Source organism: Mesoplodon bidens (assembly GCF_964165515.1).
Source record: "Mesoplodon bidens genome assembly, chromosome: 11".
NCBI lineage: Eukaryota > Metazoa > Chordata > Mammalia > Artiodactyla > Ziphiidae > Mesoplodon > Mesoplodon bidens.
The window spans coordinates 94163134-94183650 of record NC_138167.1 but is presented as its reverse complement, the minus strand read 5'-3'; the positions used below and the strand labels follow the sequence as shown (position 1 = coordinate 94183650).

Below are 20517 nucleotides of genomic sequence, written 5' to 3'. Positions count from 1 at the left end.
ATGGTGGAGAAACTGAACTTTGATACTTTCTGTCCTTCATGTGCTTATTTTTATTTAGTATATGTCTACTTTACCTTTTCCTATAATTTCCTAAACTAATGTTGCTTCTCTGGAAAATGCTACAAGGAAACCATGTTCTTACAATTGTATTTTGGGGAAAGCATGTGGGTGGTGTTGGATTCACTTGAGTAGAATTTTAATTAGATCTAGTGCATTCACTTTTATTAAAAGAAAGAATACTGATTCCTTTTTAGCATGCTAACCGTGCTTTATTCTGACAGAGGGCCCCCTTTTAATCTCTTCTTCAAGTCCCATCATTTATCTTTCAGAAACAGTTATGTCACTTTTCTCACTTCAAAATGTTTGATAATTTCTCTTCTTTATACTCAAAAACTAAAATGTCCTTATTATGGCATTCAAGGCCATTTCTAAGGTGCCACTAATGTCCTTTCCAGAATAATTCATCACCCCGTTCTTCCTTCTCTGCACCCCAAGCAGCTGCCCATGCACACTGTTTTATACTGGATTATTCATCATTTCCATGCAATTATTTTTGGACCTCGTATGCTTCCTTGGAGCTCCTTTGCCTACCTGAAATATTCTCCTCCCCATTTCTGCATCTTTTCTTTCCCTGACCTCTGGCAGGTGAAATCCTAGGCATTCTTTAAAACCCAGTTTGGAAGACATCTCTGGTATCTTTCTCTTCTCCTTCTCACTCTCTCCTCCCATAGTACTTAATCTGGGATTCACTGCTCTTATTGAATCTAAATGTACAATGAGTTGTTTGTGTGTACTCCTCTCCCACCTGGTGAGCCCCGATGGCCAGTTTTCAGCTTTATTAATTGAAGTCATCTATCATAGTGGTTAAGAGCACAGATTCTGAAAATCCTCTTTGGAACCATTTTCCCGTCCAACTACTATCCCATATCTGTTCTTTCCTTTACTGGAAAACTCCTTGAAAGCGCTGCCAATTTCTTTCCCATTTCACTTGAATTCCAATCAGACCCTACTTCCATCACTCCATCAAACTCCCCTTTTCAGGGGCACTAATGACCCCATGTGGCTAAATCTCCTGGTCAGTTCTCAATCCTCAACTTACTTAGCCTGCCATAAGTATTTCACACAATTTACCACTTTTTATTTTCATTTGTTAGAGAAAGTCCCTCTTAAGATAGTCACCTTTTTCATTTTTTTTTTAATCCAGTTTATTTTGCTGACTCCTCTTCCTCTTTCAGACCTCTCATTTTTGGAGTGCTTTTTTCTATCAGTTCCTACTACCTAGGTGATCTCATCATGTCTCATGGCTTTCAGTACCATTTATATGCTGGTGAATCTCAAATCTATAGTCCAGTTAATGACAAGCGTATTCTTCTAGGTGCTCAGGCCAGGATAACTTTGACCTCTCTCTCTCACACTGCCTGGATCCAGTTCTTCAACAATTTTATAGTCTGTCTAATTAAATATATCTAAAATTCTACCACTTCTTAACCATCCTCAGGGCCACCACCCTGGTCAAAGCCACCATCATCTCTCATGTAGATTATTATAATAACCTCCTAATTGGTCTTCCTGCTTCTATTTTTGCCCCCTAGAGTCTATTCTCCACACAATAGCCACAGTGATCCTGTTAATATTTTTAAGTGAGATCTTGCTCACTGTCTTCCCATGGTTTCTTATTCACTTGAAAGTAAAGCTAATATTTTCACTATGACCTACAAAGCCTTATATGATGGAGCTACTCATTATCTCTCTGATCTCATTTCTACTATTTTACCATTTATTTATGTCTGTACTGCTTTCCTTGGTATTACTTGAAAATACCAGGAACACTTTCTACCCCCAGAGCCTTTCCACGTAATGTGTCCTCTGCCTGGAATGCTCCTCACCAGATATCCACATGGCTAGTTCACTCTCTTTCTTTAGTTCTTTACTCAAAATTATTATCTCTATGATATCCACCATCACTCCTCACTAACATTTCTTCTCTGCTTTCTCTCCTCTGTCATCAGCTTCTCATTAGCTCTTATTGCCATACAGTTAGTCCCCTACATACGAACGAGTTCTGTTCCGAGAGGGCATTTCTAAGTCCAGTTTGTTCGTAATTGCAACAAAGTTAGCCTAGGTACCCAGCTAACACAGTTGGCTATATAGTACTGTACTATAATAGGCTTATAATACTTTTCACACAAATATACATAAAAAACAAACACAAAAAATAAAGGAAACATTGTTAATCTTACTGTACAGTACCTTGAAAAGCACAGTAGTACAGTACAACAGCTGGCCTACAGGGGCTGGCATCGAGTGAACAGGCAAGAAGAGTTACTGACTGGAGGAGGGAGAGGAGGTGGGAGATGGTAGAGCTGAAGGATCGTCACAATCGGAGACAGAGGGCAAGCTGCAATTTCACTACGCCTGACATTGATGGCACAGGTTCTGGTTCCTTGCTGGATTCAATTCTATCTACCCTCTTGAAAAAATGATCCAGTGATGTCTGAGTAGTAGCTCTTTTTTTCTCATCCTAGAAGACATTATAGCAATGGATTGCATTCTGAACAGCTGATGCAACCTTTGTGTACCATTCTGCGTTCAGGTCCTGTGCCTCAGAAACGGAAACAGTGCCTCCTCAAATAAAGAAAATCCCCTTGCCGTTCCCTGCGACGTGAATCTCTTCAGTTCTTCAGTTACTGCTTCCTCTTGTCACTCCACTCTCTCGATTATTTTCACCTGTTTCCATCATTATCGCTTGGCGCTTCTTAGCAGTACCAGCTACATCACCGCTGCTTTTACACTTGCTTCTGGACATCCTGGGCTTGTAATAAAGATACTGTACTACTGTACTCTATACAGTACTGTATAGTAAAATACACAAAAGCACAACCACTTGTAGAGGATGAACGCACATGACAATGTATGCCAGACACGTGAACTAACTTATGTGATTGGACAGGCAGACTCATGTTCAACTCTTTGTCGTTTGGTCATGTGACAACCACCACTTAGTAGATAGTTTTAGAATATAGAATCAGAAAGAAGTTTTGTTTGGCCTGGGGGATTTTGGTTTGCTTGCTTGGTTTTTTCAGACAGAGAAACTTGAGCATTTTCCGATGATAAGAGTAAAGACTCAGTGAGTAAAGAGAAGTTGAAGATACATCAGAGGAGGCAGAACAAGATGGCATCCAGATCCCTGATCTTAGGCATTTCCTTACAGAAAGCAATTATATTATATATATATATTATATTAATTATATTAACTAACATAGAGAAGGATTTCTATTTATCTTCACATACGTCAGCAAAAATTAAGACTGCAGTGATTCTGTGATGTCATAATGTATAACTGTAAAAGGTAGACTCCAAATCTTTAGTGTTAAATAATGAGAAAAATGCAATAGGCACTTACGAAAAATTAAAATTAAAAATGGGATTGCCCCCTATTCCATTTGTTAACAGTCCTATTCTGTGCTTTTACTTTCTATATAGGTAACTTTTCAAATCTTTTTTGCACCTGCCTCTTTTTTCTCTTGTTTCTTAATTACTAGAATTACAGTATTTACCCTTAAAACTACAGACCCTCCTAAAGTCTGATGAGTGAAATATTCTTTTTCTGGTAGCTTCAAAAGAGCAGACTGCATTCTACATCATAAACTCTCTTTACAACTATTATTTTTAAGAAGGTTGATTTGTAAGACACCCAGACTTTAGAGATTAGTGCCATGTCCTGCAAAAGTAGCCTTTTACCTCCAAAAGTTCTAAAAGCCTGATTCATTATACTAAATCTTGTGTTGCTTTGGTAATAATATTTAAATTGACATTCTGTTTCCTGTAAAATATACTTTTTTTTTCTTAAACCAAAATGGACTTATTGGTACTTCCCTTCTCTTTCTATACCGTGAGAGTAATAAAACCATTTTTTCTGAATTTTTTAATAGCACTCTATTTTCAAACACAGCCTTACATAGAACCAAATAAATTTAATAAATTTTAGAAAAGGACTTATTTCTTACACAATTATCCTTTTCATATTTTATGGAAAATTGTAACCCTTTAAAGTACCTCTTTGGAGTCCTTAAGGAGAACAGTTTAAAAAAAAATTGTTGTAACCTATTTCTATATTTTACGTGTTGGCCTAATTTTAGTATGTTACTTTTATAATTTTATCATTTGTTTTATCAGTATTGCTGTTCGCAGTACTGTTGGAAACTGAGACATTTTGAAACTTAATTCCTCCTCTAAGAAAGCTTACCCTAGTCAATTCCAGCAGCTAAAGCACTCCCTACTCTGTGCTGTATTCTGAGCACCATCTTTTGCTTATCACATTGAATTATAGCATTTGTTCACCTGTCTTCCTTTATAAACTGTGGATGATTCTACCCCTAGAACCCAGCACAATAACAGGAAAATGACCTCCATTCATTGAGTGTTTGTCAGACACTGAGCCAAGCATGGTACATACATAGACTCTCATCTTCAACCTTCTACTGCTGAACAAGGAGAGGCAAAGAGAGGTTTTTAAGCGGTAAATACATGGTAGAGCAAGGAATCAAACTTATTTCAGTCTTGAGTTCCCATGGAGTCTGCCTACTTCTGTTTGTCTATAACACAGAGGTAGACATTCTTCATCTGCAGTTTAACAATATCGAGTATAAATTCTGTTGAAGAACTGCCAGAGTTACTATTTAATAGTAGTTAATATCTCAGATTCTAAAGCCAGACTTCCTGAATTCAAACTGGGGGCAGTTTACTTCACCTCTCTGTTCTTTAGTTTCACCATCTTTAAAATGGGGATAATAGTGGGACCTACCACATGGAGTAGTAGTAAGGATTAAATAAGTAAATGCAGCAAAGGACTTACAGGTCCTGGCACATCGTAAACATGAAATAAATACTAACTGTTATTATTTGTTTTGTTTACATTGCACTATTCCTTATATATTTGTTCAGTAGTTCTCTCTCTATATATTTTTTAAATCACACTTGTTTATTTGTATAGTTAAGCCTGCCTTCCTAACTTTACTTGATTAGCAAATAGATCTATTTACTGTATTAGCGCATTTCATGTTATAGTCTGACTAGATGTTTTTGTTTCTGCAAGCTGCAAGAGATATTTATTTAATTATTTAATCCATTTATTGAGATCCTGCTATATTGGAGTGTCTACACTAGGCACAGGGGATACGGTCATGAGCAAAACAGGTGGAAACTCTGCTCTCCAGCTGCTCAGAGCAGTGATCTCAAACATATTTTTACATTTCACACCTCTGTCATAAACATTCTTGAGCATGCACCCCCAAAATGAATACTTAATTATTTATAAGTGGTATATGTGTCTTTCTACTAGTCTATTGTATAAATTTTTAAATAAACTGAAAAACTGAAATTAAAAAGGTAAATATAAATAGAAATTAAAATTCTAATATTCTCTTTCCCTTGGGGTATGTTCACCCCTCTTTGGAGTCCACTGACTTAAAAATAAAGACAGACACTCAAAGAAACAAAAAAGAGTAAGCATGTGAAGGAAAAGTTCTCTGTGTCGGGAGCCTAACTTCATCTGGGAGGCCAGAGAAGACTTTCCTAAGGAAGCAACATTTAAGATAGGATCTGAAAGGATGAGTTCGGGATTCCCTAGGCAAAAAGATCAGGGGTGAAGTGTAACACAAATAGTGTTTATAGACAAAAGCATGATGTGTTCAAGAAACTAGAAAGACTGTCATTGTGAATGGAGAGGCAGTGTCCTAGGAGTGTTAGAGAGGTTGTCAGAATGGACCAGGTGGTACAAGGCTTATTATATACTATGTTAAGCATTTAGATCTTAATTCTAAGAGTCATGGGAAATTCTGGAGGAATTTAAAGAGAAGTAACATGATCAGATAATCACCTTTCTATTTCTATTTGGATGATATTTTTCTCCCTTACTGGTTGCTGCTAAAAACAGGTCCAAGATAGTATACCTCAACAAAGGATTTAAGGGACAAGTCTTATGTAGCAAATTATTGTTTAATACACTAAAAGTAATGTCATAATCAGTTGTGAGATTTTGTAACAGAAAAGGGGTAGTATATTCCGAAAAGAAAAAGTAAGATGAGGGCAAATTAAAATTTTAGATGTTTCTCTTATTTTCAAGCAATCTGAAATACAAAACCCAGGAAACAAGTCGATACCACCTACACTTATACTGTCTACTGTCTTCAGCTTACAATGGTTAGCACTTTCCTGTGAGCTTCTCACTCTGGCTCTTTTAACTTTGTAATCGAAGAAAAATCCAAATGATAATTCCAATTATGATAAAAACAACAATCATGATAGCAAAGAAAATGACTCACATGGTGGCACAGTTCTGAGCACCTTACATGTGTTACCTAATTTCATCCTCGCAGTGACTTTACGAAATTGGGACTATTAATATCCCGTTTTTATAAACAGGGAGCTAGTAGGTGATAGAAACAGACTGGAAGCTACACTCTTATCTACTGTGCTCTGCTTTCTCTCTTAAGCTACTCTATTAGGTGGTGATAGATGGTATAAAATAACCAGTCACTATCTCATGGGAAAGAATTGCTTGCCCCTCTGAATTAAAAAATAATAATAGTAAAAGTTTAAAAACCTTTTAAGATGAGGAGCAGGAAGTTAATATTAAATGGCTTTTTTCCTTTTTCTGGCTACACAGTTTATCATTTCAATATACTGTGATACATAAGATGTCCGTATCGATTATATGATATCTCTTATATATAAATGTGTAGGATCTGAGAATTACACAGAAACTAATAAAAAATATAATTTCTGTTTCCTGGAACCTATACCTTTTCAAATGACTATTATTTCAAAGCAGTTTTTTGAGCAGGAAAGTGGTAAATGAAAATGCTCTTCTGACAAAATAGCATGACAATGTAGGCAGGAATGAAGGGACAAGCATCAGCTTTAATTAGGAAGTAGCTGTAATAATTAGGACCTGAGGTAATAACAAGTGTAACTGAAGTGGCCATCTAGAAGTGGAGCTGAAGTTATATATTTGAGGTAGATTTCAATGGAAGAATTGGTAGAGCTTCATGTCTGACTAAGCATAGGGATTAATATTTATACTGCCAGGAGTAAATGAGCTTTTATTCATTGTTTTTGATACTTGGAGGTGGTAAATTTTTTATTCTCTTGAGTTTTACATTATACCTAAATGCAACCAAAATTGTGCGATGTGATTTAAATTTAAAACCATCTCATATTTTATTTATACTGTAATTTATACTGTAATGAAAATCTGCAGGGCATAAATGAGATCAAGTCAGACCCAACTCAGCAGCATATGGTGCTTTTCCAATGGCTGGCATTGAAGTTCTGTTTGCCTGGCTGTTGGATGTCACCACTATTAGCAGGTGTTACCATGAAATGTGCACTGTAATGTTGAGCCAGTAAAGTGAAAATGTGCTTTGTAGCACAATGGAACCTTTCGAAATACCTATAGTTCCCTTTTAAAATGAGGCTTTTTTTTTTTTTTTTTTTTTTTTTGCGGTACGCGGGCCTCTCACTGTTGTGGCCTCTCCCATTGCGGCGCACAGGCTCCGGACGCGCAGGCTCAGCGGCCATGGCTCACAGGCCCAGCAGCTCCGCGGCATGTGGGATCTTCCCGGACCGGGGCACGAACCCGTGTCCCCTGCATCGGCAGGCGGACTCTCAACCACTGCGCCACCAGGGAAGCCCAAAATGAGGCTTTTTTAATACTAACTTTACAACTTCTTTCTCATAGTATTGTCTTCATAATATGTCTTCCACTGTTGTATGTTGAAGGAATTCTCAAAAGCAGATCCCGAATATTTTTGTAATATGTAAACTAAAAGTGTTCACAAAAGTATTACTACATTATTATCACATGTGGAGCTTGTGCCATATGCACAGAAGGTATTTAAAGATATTTCATGACTGAATTTAAAATCATCTATAACTTAAATTGGAAAAACTAAAGAGTGATTCAATTTTGTTTTGCAGTGATCGGCATGTTGGTAAAATTTATTCCAAATCCTCTTCCTTTCTGGATTATGTCAGAAAGTCTCTAAAGAAGCTTGGATTAGATGAGTCCAAGGTTGGTATATGATTACCCATTGTTTTTATAAGAAACAAGAGAACTTCTATAGGGTTATGAATTGAGATAATACAAAATTATTTGCCCTCTACTTTTCTCTTATTCATGAAAAACATCTAAATTATATTGAAACCAAACTCCAGTTACCTTTATTCCAGTTCACCTTTTCTGTCAATATTATACGGATAGTTTGCAGTTGTACACCTCCAGAGTGATTCCCCTTTCAGGTTTATTCAGGTAAACTTGTGCCAATTTTCAAATCAAAATAGACTTAAAAAGCAAGAGCAAATGGGAGTTGTAAGTACATCAGGAGACGATGGTTTTAATTTTAAACTGCATGTATTTAAAGGCTGTATAATGCACTAAAATTAAAAATCTTAAATTCAAAAACCCTTTGAATGGGAGAATCCTGGGAAGTGGTAATGTCATAGAAAGCCCAAGGTAATAATTGAGAACATATTGTTGAAGACACAAAAGGTAAGCTGATGGACTAGTGGTAATAAATAGTCTAACACTGAGAAAAAAATAACTCTCAACATGATTCAAATGAGTTATTAACTAAAATATTAAGTTGAATCTGGATCACTTTGGTATTTTGAATTGATTATAAATTGAAATAAAGAAAAAAATAGTTGATTAAGGAATGGTGATTAAGGTGGTAAAGGTTTCTTCTTGAAAGGGAAAAATTATACAGATATGATTAAGTTATATCAAAGCCAGAGGGCATTATTATTTATTGTACCAGTTATCCATTTACTCCCCAGTTGCTTTATTACTTAAAGCAATTAGACTGGTACTAATAAGTTTCCTCCTCTGTAAAATAGCTCTGAAAAAGCATTTCTAATTCATAGGATTTAAGAAAAATTAAATGAGGTAATAGACATAAAATGCTGAATACAATGTACATAGTAAGTGCTAACTAATACTAGTTTTTATGATTCTTATCTTTGTATGTGTACTGCTTATAATAATACAATTGATATGACTCCTATAAACATTTTTATTTAGTCACCAAAATGAAGGTCCTTCTAGTCTTGCATAAATAAGTAAGAATAGACAGTGTTATCCTAGTTATTTTATTTCTGTTTTTTTAAAATATTTTTAATCAGACTGGTCTTCCTTCCAATTAGTCTTTCTTAATGCATATGTTTACTTCGTGTCTCAATTCCGCGTCTTACATTTACTATCAGGAACACAAACCTAAGCATAATTTTTACAAATATAGAGCTAAGTTTTTACTTAAACTAAAAATGTATTATCCTTTGTCAAAAACCAAACTGTAAAAATCCAGAAAGAGTGTTACTTATTTTTCGTGATGCTTTCTCTTCCCAGGTTTGTCTCTAATAATAACCATAGTAAATGTTTCTTAATATGATTATCATATTACTGATTAGAATATTAATAACAGCTAATATTTACTAAGCACTTACTATGTTATAGTTATTATGCTAAAGACATCATAACATTATCGCATTTACTCTTCACTAAAAGAGTAAGATACTATTATTATTCCCAATGTAATGATCTAGAAAGAGAGGCTTACAAAAAGGCAAGTTATTTTCTCAGAGTTGAAGAGCAAGTGGCAGAGCTGGAACTTGAACGCAGATTCAACTTACGTCAGAACCTCCACTGTCAACCACCACTGTACTGAGAAGTGAAATTAAAAACAAAAGGAAAAAGACTAATGTAGATAAGTATCACCATAAAATATCAGTCTTAAATGATTACCTTTATTAGTTAGTAAAGACAATTAATAGTGCCCTGCTGATTTTTCTCTTAAAGCTGTTTAAGTTCATTGAAAGATAAATATGTTGGATAAAATGGGTGAGGAAAAGAAAAGGAACAAGAAACCCAAGCTGGAAGGGGAGGAGGGTACAGAACCTAATAAGGCATTTCAAAGGTAGTGAGGTGAGAGGAAGCAAATAGATGAGTATGTGTTTTGAGGGGTTTTTTGTTTGTTTTTATATTAAACAAGAGGAATTGAGGGTTGTGTCTGTCAGGCCAGAGTGTTTGGAAATTGGATAAGTTATTAAAACCAAGCTTATATTTCTGATATAATACAAAATCCTATTATTTTTCTCCCACATTATGAAATATCAGTGCTAAAATGAAGGTTTTGACCACAAACACAATAAGAAGAGATGTATGAATAGTTTTATTTAAAAAATGAAATTAACTTTCACAAGATTCTAATTACTAAAAAGTATCAAAACCACTTAAATTTAAAATATTAGATATACCAAAGTGTTTAAAAGGTCTTTGACTAAATCTATAGTCATTTATTAACAAACTTTTATATACAATTGAAAGTGTAGTGAATACCGCTGATGTGTTTCTGATCTCTCAAAGCACATCTCTTCATATTCAAAACTATGTAAGCAAGTGAAGTGCCTAGAAATCTCCTAACATGCTCTGATACCTTCTTAGTCACAAGAAATCATGTAAACATGAGGAAAAACAACATTCCCAGACAAATCATCATTCCAAAGACCAGAACAGAACAGCATGTGCTGGATATATACGTGGTTCATACACAGCTTAAAATATCAATCCATATGTCCTGTAGTCAGTTGTGACAGACAGCATTGGACATTTTCTCTTAAAGCAGGACTTTGTCAAACTCAGCACATTTGGATAATTCTTAATTGTGGAGAACTATCCTATGCGCTGGAGGATGTTTAACATCTTTGACCTCTACCCACTAGGTGTCCGCAGTAGCACCCTAATTGTAACAATCCAAAATAAATAAATTTTTAAAAAATCTCCAGACATTGCCACAAATGTCCTGAGGGTCAAAATCACCCCCAGTTAAGGTATGCTGTCTTCAAGCATTTGTCATTTTAGTGATTCCATTAACATCCCCATTATAGACCCCATATTATCTTGAAATGCCATGTTACACCAAGAAACATAGAGTGGGGAAGTGGGGAAAAGCAGTGATTCTGTTCTTATATTTTGAAGACTTTTTATCAAAATGATCCCCTCCTTGATTTTTAATCTTTTATAGCCTTAACCGTTTAAGGGTGATATTGTTTCACCCCTGCATAAGATACAGTTCTGTTTAAGAAGAGTGTTTAGATTTCACAGTAAAGCCAAGCCACTGAAAACAATAAATTGTGGCAGAACATCAGCCACCTTATATCAGCAAGTATACTGTTTATAATAGATGGACTGCTTAGAATGAAATTTTACAGTAATATTCCTTGTAATTGAGTAAAGTTCAATTACTTCTTTGTAAAATATTTTAATAAAACTTTACAATTGTCTAAAATAACAAAATCCTAGTGATTAGCTTTACCTAGACCTTAAAAAAACTAGGTATTTTTAAATTTATCTTCTGTCCCAAGCTTTGGCATTTCACCAAATTTCAGAAAACGTTTATAATTGTACTCAAGGTTTCATATTCATGGTCCACAGCATTTTTTTCTTCTTTTGTATTAATTTTCTCGCTTTCTCCTTCCACATGCATGTACTGCACACACACGGATACATGAGCGTACACACACACACACACACATCCGTAAATTTTTGAAGCATCAGATTTTAAAAGCAGCAAAACCACTATTGCTTGCTAGACAAAGAACGAGCTGGAGCATTTGTCCATAAGAAGGGAAAATAAAAGGAGCTTATGTTCTAGAGCTTGCATGTATGTGTGTTTGTGTGCTGTATACATATGATGAATATTCAAATAAATATTACTCTCAGATATTGAGAATGAAATAGACAATAAAACTGGTGATTTAACGGGAGTGGGGTGTGTGCTGTTGAATGGACAAAGTTGAAAATCACTAAGCTAGAACCTTAGTGGAAGGGATAGAGGATAACTCAGAAAATTATCCTCCAATATTTCTCCAAAACTGGCCAGCAAAAGCAAAACTTTTGAGACCAAAATCATTTACTCACCAGCAAACATTTATTTTGAAGAATCTCCCATGTGCCAAGATGAGTGGAAACTCTGGAGCTACAAAGATAATTAAGACATAACCCATGAGAAAAGAAAACAAGTAATCATAGCATGAACTTACAACATTAGACATATAAAGTATGTATGCTTGGAGTGACTCACTCTGCCTGTAAGATTTCTCAGAGGACATTGATGCCTTAGCTTGGTTTTGAAGGATGCATAGGAGTTCATTAAGCAAACAAGGTGGGAAGGTAGGGAGCAGGGAATTTCAGGTGTGTGTGTTGGGGGAAATAGCTTGTACAAAACCACAGAGAGTAAGAAACATGATTCTGGACTCAGCACAGCTGGAGCATAAAGCAAGTAGAGGAGACAGTGGGGAGAGACGAGGCCAAAGGACTAGGCACATGTGGAGAGACCAAATAAACTGATCTTTGGACATTAGATCAAAGTTAATTAGTAGTAATCATAATCACTAGGTGGTTTCAATACAAGTGGGAGGGCAACAAAAAATACAAGGAGCTCATAAACTTCCATGTAGTAATATTCAGTGGTCCCTCGGTATCCGTGGGGAATTGGTTCCAGAACCCCCCACTGATAACAAAACCCAAGGATGCTCAATTCCCTTATATAAAATGGTATAGTACAGTCAGCCCTCTGTATCTGTGGGTTCCACATCTATGGATATGGAGGACTGACTGTGTCCAGAAATGATCTACGTTATGTGAGGTCATCTGACCCTAAAGAAACAGCGAATTCCTGATACAGTTTAAATATATAGGAAGCCTGTCATCTCTGGTGATATGCAAAGAACATGTGCATTATTCCCATAAGTAAGTTCCTGCTGCTTTTTACAACCACTATAATAACACAGGCATACCTCAGACTGTGGGTTCAGTTCCAGAGCACCGCAATAAAGTAAATATCGTAATAAAGCAAGTCACGTGAATTTTTTGGTTTCCCAGTGCATACAGAAATTATGTTTACACTGTATTTTAGTCTATTATGTGTGCAATAGCATTATGTCTAAAATAATAATATACATGCCTTAATAAAAAATATTTTATTGCTACCCTCTTGCACTGTTGGTGGGAATGTAAATTGATACAGCCACTATGGAGAACAGTATGGAGGGTCCTTAAAAAACTAAAAATAGGGGCTTCCCTGCTGGCGCAGTGGTTGAGAGTCCACCTGCCGATGCAGGGGACACGGGTTTGTGCCCCGGTCCAGGAAGGTCCCACATGCCGTGGAGCGGCTGGGCCTGTGAGCCATGGCCGCTGAGCCTGCACATCTGGAGCCTGTGCTCCGCAATGGGGGAGGCCACAGCAGTGAGAGGCCCACGTACCGCAAAAAAAAAAAAAAAAAAAAAAAAAAAACTAAAAATAGAATTACCATATGACCCAGCAATCCCGCTACTAGGCATATACCCAGAGAAAACTATAATTCAGGAAGACACATGCACCCCAATGTTCATTGCAGCACTATTTACAATAGCCAGGACATGGAAGCAATCTAAGTGTCCATCGACAGACAAATGGATAAAGAAGATGTGGTACATATATACAATGGAGTATTACTCAGCCGTAAAAAGGAGCGAAATTGGGTCATTTGTAGAGACGTGGATGAATCTAGAGACTGTCATACAGAATGAAGTAAGTCAGAAAGAGAAAAACAAATATCGTGTATTAACGTATATATGAGCAAACTAGAAAATGGTACAGATGAACTGGTTTGCAGGGCAGAAATAGAGACACAGATGTAGAGAACAAACGTATGGGCGCCAAGCGGGGAAAGTGGCGGGGGTGGTGGTGGGATGAATTGGGAGATTGGGATTGACATGTATACACTAGTATGCATAAAATAGATAACTAATAAGAACGTGCTGTATAAAAAAATAAAATAAAATCCAAAAAATAAATTAAAATACTTTATTGCTGAAAACCGCTGACCATCATCTGAGCCTTCAGCAAGTCCTAGTCTTTTTGCTGGTGCAGAGTCTTGCCTCGATGTAGGTGGTGCTGACTGAGCAGGGTGGTGGCTGCTGAAAGCTGGGGTGGCAGTGACAATTCCTTAAAATACGGCAACCATGAAGTTTGACCCACAGATTGACCTTTCACATTTTCTCTGTAGCAGGCAATGCTGTTGGATAGCATTTTACTCACAGCAGAATGTCTTTCAAAATTGGAGTCAATCCTCTCAAACTCTGCTGCTACTTTATAAACTAAGTTTATATAATATTCTAAATCCTTTGTTGTCATCTCAACAGTCTTCACAGCATCTTCACCAGGAGTAGATCCCATCTCAAGAAACCACTTTCTTTGCTCATCCATAAGAAGCAACTCCTGACCTGTGAAAGCTTTATCGTGACGCTGCAGCAATTCAGTCACATCTTCAGGCTCCACTTCTAATTCTAGTTCTCTTGCTGTTTCTGCCACATCTGCAGTTACTTCCTCCACTGAAGTTTTGAACCCCTCGAAGTCATCTATGAGAGTTGGAATCAGCTTCCTCCAAACTCCTGTTAATGTTGTTATTTTGACATCCTCCCATGAATCATGAATGTTCTTACATCTAGAATAGTGAATACTTTCCAGGATGTTTTCAATTTACTTTGCCCAGATCCATCAGATGAATCACTATTTATGGCAGCTATAGCCTTACAAAATGTATTTCTTAAATAAGACTTGAAAGTCAAAATTACTGCTTGATCCATGGGCTGCAGAATGGATATTGTGTTAGCAGCATAAAAACAGCATTTTAATCTCATTATGCATCTCCGTGAGAGCTCTTGAGGTGCATTGCCAATGAGCAGTAATATTTTGAAAAGTATCTTTTTTTCTGAGCAGTAGGTCTCAACAATAGTCTTAAAATATTCAGTGAACCATATTGTAAACAGATGTGCTATCATCCAGGTTTTGTTGTTCCATTTATAGAGCACAAGCAGAGTAGATTTAGCATAATTCTTAAGGGCCCTAGGATTTTTGGAATGGTAAATGAGGTCAGCTTCAACCTAAAGTCACCAGCTGTATTAGCCCCTAACTGACAAAAGAGATTTCAGCCTGTTCTTTGAAGCTTTGAAGCCAGGCATTGACTTCTCCTCTTTAGCTATGAAAGTCCTAAATGGCGTCTTCTTCCAATATAAGGCAGTTTCATCTACATTGAAAATCTGTTCTTTAATGTAGCCGCCTTCTTTAATTATCTTAACTAGATCTTCTGGATAACTTACTATAGCTTCTACATCAGTACTTGCTGCTTCACCTTGCACTCTTATGTTACAGAGAGAGCTTCTTTCCTTAAACATCATGAACCCACCTCTGCTAGCTTCAAATTTCTTCTGCAGCTTCCTCACCTCTCCCAGCCTTCATAGAATTGAAGAAAGTTAGGGCCTTGCTCTGGATTAGACTTTGGCTTAAGGGAATGTTGTGGCTGGTTTGATCTTCTATCCAGACCACTGCAACTTTCTCAGTATCAGCAGTAAGACTTTTGTTTTCATATCATTCATATGTTCACTGGAGTAGCACTTTTAATTTCCTTTAAGAAGTTTTCCTTTGCATTCTCCATTTGGTACCACATCCACCTACCTTGAGTTCTAGCCAAGGGTGTATCAGCAGCCTCAGTCCTACCATCTACTGGTGAAAATAAGGTCAATTGCTAACCTATCTTCTGATCAGGTAGCGTGTGGGGAGAATCTCTGAACAACTAGGTATCTCTCATCCAATCGTACGACCCATTCCCCATGAAGTTGAAGTATGGTCCACCTTTGTGTACCTGGGCCCCCTTATATAGATCTATAAAAAGATGATTTTAATAAATAAATGGAAGAGAAGAGAAAAATCTTCCATGGAAGAGAATTCTAAATAATTTATTTGGATTTTGCACCCTCACTCCTTAAGCATAACTCCTCACTCCTTAAGTGTGGGCTGCAAGTTGTGACTTTCTTCCAAAGCATACAATGTGGAAAGGGGAAAAGGAGGAACATTACAGTGAAGAAACCTGACAAATACTATCTCAGCCAAGTACTCAAGGTCAGTATCTACAGTGATAAATCATATTGATAGTACGTACCCTTAATATGATGTGAGGAATATCATACTTAATTCTGTAGTCTTCCTCTCAAAACCCATAGCCCCAGTCTAATTATGAGGAAAACATCTGACAAATCCCAGTGAAGGAACATCCTACACAATGCTTGACTAGTACTCCTCAATACTGTCAAGTTCATCAAAAACAAGGCAAGTCTTGTGAGTCAACTATACTTCAATAAAAATTAAAAAAAAGAAAAGGCAAGTCTGAAAAGCTGTCACAACCAATAGGACTAGATACAATGTAGTAAACTGGCTGGGATCCTGGAACTGAAAAAGGACATTAGGTAAAAAGTGAGAAAATCTGAATGAAATGTAAACTTTAGCTAATAGTATAATAATATCATTATTGGTTCATTTACTATAACAAATAACTGTATTGTAAGATGTTAATAATAGGGGAAACTGGATATACTGTGCACCCCAAGCATAGAAACAAGTGAAAGTAAGTATTTCGTCACTACTTGTTGAAATCAAACAAAGTTAATAGGTTGTTATTGGTGATTTTATTTAGGATATACTGAATAACCTATATTGGTACAGAAGATTTAAATGAAAGAATTTAGTTATATTGACTTGCTTCATGAATATCCTTACAGCTCTTCAGCCACCTAAGGTTGTTTTAAATTGTTATGTTTGTTTTACTTTAGGGTATATTTGATTAGAAAAAAATATTTTTAACTGTTATTAAATTTATTATTGTTTTATCTTGAAGCTACCAGAAAAAATTATAATGGACTACTACGAGAAGTACAAGCCTAGAATGAATGAGCTGGAGGCTTTTAATATGGTAAATCTCAGAATTAAACATACTAAATTGAATATGTTGCTAGACTTGAGTAGGATCCTATTAAATTTTTTTATGGGGCCAACCAATCTGTGTTGTTTTTCTCTTAATGTAGAAAAACCGTTTTGGATCATTTCCTATTTTAGAACTATATTAGGTGTCAGTAATGTAATAAAGAGAACACATGGTAGATTTCTCTTAAAGTGTATTATAAATGCATGGAAAGAAGTTTTAGAGTTCTTTGAACACATATTGGTCTCAATGCAGTTATTTCACAAGCATTCCTTTTAATGAATTTCATTCTTAGTACCCCTTTAAAAGCTTTCTATCACATATGTATGATTGCTTTTGGATTCTACCCCAAAGTCACTCAAAGGACATTCTTCTCCTTTTACTATTACAGAAAAACTTTTGATCTCTGAAGTATTTATTTTCTGAAGATGTACAATGAGTATTGGAGATTTGGCCTTATATGAGTTTCTGTAGATACATTTTCTTAAACAAGTGTTAAGGTAGTATTTTTGTTTGTTTTAAAGTACCACTGTCCTATCTTATACTTTCTTTTAGTTGAAAGTTGTTCTGGCTCCTTGCATAGAGACATTGATTCTTCTGGATCGACTTTGCTACCTCAAAGAGCAGGTAAATTATGTTAATTTTAAATGCATAACAAATATATTTATTAAACCCAGTAATATGGATCTGCTTATAACTAGGATAACATTCTTTCACATAAAACTAGTAAGATAATTTTTCTCATTATATTTTCCAAGTCTAAATATTCTTTCCATCTCTTTTGAAACAAAAACATATGTACAACAGATGTTTCCAGCAAAGCTACTATAATAAAGTTTACATTCTTTAAATTTTATGGTAATTACTATACAGTAGACGATGCACACAAACCATCATGTATGACATATTGTATAGCTAAAATTAATAAAGGCCAGATGTAAAAGATATCATTTTTATGCTTCATTTTGTAAGAATCACCTTTTAATTCACTTTTGAATTTTTGGACATATGCACTCTGCAGTGTAGAAATTTCCTTCTCATCAGTGATAATTGCTTCTGTTTTTTTCACAGTCTTATTTGTTTTATCTTTGTTGAATGACCAAAAAATATGATTTTTTGTTATCTTTGGGAAAAGTGTGTTTTTCAGATTCTACTCTAAGCTATGATCAAAATTATGTTTTTGAGCTCTTCAAAATTAAGCCCATTTGTGGATTCAGCCTTGTTTCCAGTATAAACTATTTATTTTAATAATTTTGTTTTATCATATGGAGAGCTTTACTTGTTTTTAGCAAACTACTTGGAACAAATGGATTTTAATAATTGGTATTTTTAGGGAGAAAGGCAGTTTTTAAATATTTAGATAATTATGTACTTTCCTAAGCTACTAACTAATTCAAAATCACTGGAATCTTTTGGTTCTCAACTTGTTAGGTCACAGAATCAGCCTTATTTTACTAGGTACTCATCATTTCCCTTTCAAAACAATTTCCAGTGACCTAAATAAAATAGGTAGGCAAAACAGTATGCACCAAGTTTAACAGATTGGTAATGAAGTGATAGAAATCATATAATTGTTCATTTTGTTAATATTTTAAATAATATTTTACTATTATAAAAGTAATATATACTTATGTTAGAAAATTTTAAATGAAGAATATAAAAAAAAATTAAAAGTAATGATTATCTCACCTTTCAGCATTAGCTATTAAATTATTGATATGTTTTCTAGAGCTTCTAATATATGTTTGTTGCATGTATATGTATGAGCATATTATTTCTACTTTAAAATTGGAATCAAATTGTAAATGCAGTTTTGCATCTAATTTGTTTCATTTGTTTTATTTAGAATTTTTCCATCTCACTAAATGTACTACAGAAGCTGAATAATGTTTCATCATATAATTTATTTAAGTAATACCCACTTGTCTCTAGCCACTTCCAGTTTTCACAATTGCAGCAAGGAGTAGCCTTGTGCTTCACTCTCTATGCACATCTTTAATTACTTCCTCAACATAAATTCCCGAAGGTGAATTTCTAAATGTTAATTTTATTCAACAAAGAATAATTTTCTTTTATATAGTTTGTTTTTCATGTAGTTTTTATATTCCAGTATGTAGTCTAACATCTCTCATTTTTATCTTCAACAAGTAGTTGCCTATTTAAATCACTTACCGTTTGCAGGATGATATTGCGTGGTCTGCGCTCGTGAAGTTGTTTGATCCTGTGAAATCTCCCAGATGTTACGCCATTATTGCGCTGAAGAAGCAGCAGTGATTTCAATTGAAGCAAGGTATTAGATGTATCTGTTTGTGGAATCAATTGCTAATTTTGCTTTTCTAAACGTTAATGCCATGTTACATAAATATTTGAAAAACATTGCTATATATTTTAAATAGGCAATAAAATAATAGCTAACAACAGAATGCCTTAATCCATTTTCCATTGTCAAAGCATGCATTAATTTAAAAAAATCAAGAACTCATGAAAATATTATAAAAGGATTTGACCTACATTTCTGAGTGAGTACGTCTATAGGACATTGTAATCTGAGCCTTGTTTCCTGTTCAGTATTTGAGACCCTTGCTATTTGCTGTATATCACATTTTGACTTTTTACCAACTTAAAATCAGATGAAAGGTATAGGTATAAATACAGTAAAACTAGTTGGTCCTGAAGATCATTAGCATTTTCTTTCACATTTTGGAAGGATTTTTCATGTTATCAGGAGAGAAAAAGTCACGCTTAAATAAATACCCAGGAAGCAGGCCGGACATAAAAAGTGCTTAATATAATGCATATTTTATACTGTGTTTTAATCTAAATTACATAAGGAAATATTCTGTGTCCTTAAAGGAATATGTGTCTTATAATTGAGATATTCACTTTAAGGACTCTTGGGGCTATTTATCTTACTAAAATAAAAGATGGGTTGGCACTTTATGAATCATCTGGTACTCTGTAAAAAACCAATCTAGGAGAAGCAGGAGTGAATAAGAGAAGACCCACTCTGCCCCGTGTGGTACGGAGTCCTTTCATTAGCAGAAAACTTGAGGTTTCTAATACACACAGAAGAGATGGACAACTGGGAAAAAGCTTCCTTGATTCTCAGCTAGAGACTGCATAATATTCTCCCAGAAGAAGAAGTAACTGCTTTCTTAAGTTTTAGAGTCTATACACAGATGAGAATAATTTTTTGCTTTGGGTTGTGATACTGGGTTTGTAGCCAGTATATGTGTGAATGATCAGGTGCTTTGTATACCTAGTACAACACTGGGAAAATTAGCCACTTTTTAAGTTTTTTATGCTGAAAACTTTAAACATGTCCAGAAGTGGAGAGTACAGTATAATAAATCCCCATGTACTCATCACAAACTTCAGTAATTATAAACATTTTACCAATCTCGTTTCATCAGGACACACATGGAAGTGCACACAGACACACATTTGCCACCCATACTCACCTTCCCTGGAGAATTTTAAAGTAAATCTCAAGCAATTTGTTATTTCACATAAATACGTAAATATATATTTCTAAGTTAAGGATTTCTTTCCATAATAATCTATTATTTATCCTCATTCACATTTCCGTGATTGGCTCAAAATGTCTTTTATATCAGTTGGTTCAATTCAAAGTCAGAACAGGGTTCACACATCTGCATTTGGT

The 20517-nt window shown here is 35.3% G+C and overlaps 1 protein-coding gene across 5 annotated transcripts in view; it reads left to right on the top strand.

Annotated features, from left to right (window-relative positions):
• The window catches only part of METTL25 (methyltransferase like 25), a gene marked incomplete at both ends in the record, with an annotated part of 112204 nt that overhangs the window by 75597 nt on the left and 16090 nt on the right, over positions 1-20517 (top strand). For 3 of the 5 annotated variants that reach the window (XR_014017039.1, XM_081248927.1, XM_081248926.1), the window contains 4 exons: positions 7981-8074; positions 16770-16844; positions 17409-17480; positions 19035-19143. Coding sequence is in view for 4 of the 5 variants with exons in the window: in XM_081248927.1 (XP_081105053.1) it covers positions 7981-8074; positions 16770-16844; positions 17409-17480; positions 19035-19127 (334 nt within the window). Of the gene's footprint in view, positions 1-7980; positions 8075-9640; positions 16743-16769; positions 17133-17408; positions 17481-19034; positions 19144-20517 lie in introns of those variants that run through there. The other 2 variants (XM_081248925.1, XM_081248928.1) reach the window with 2 other exon arrangements.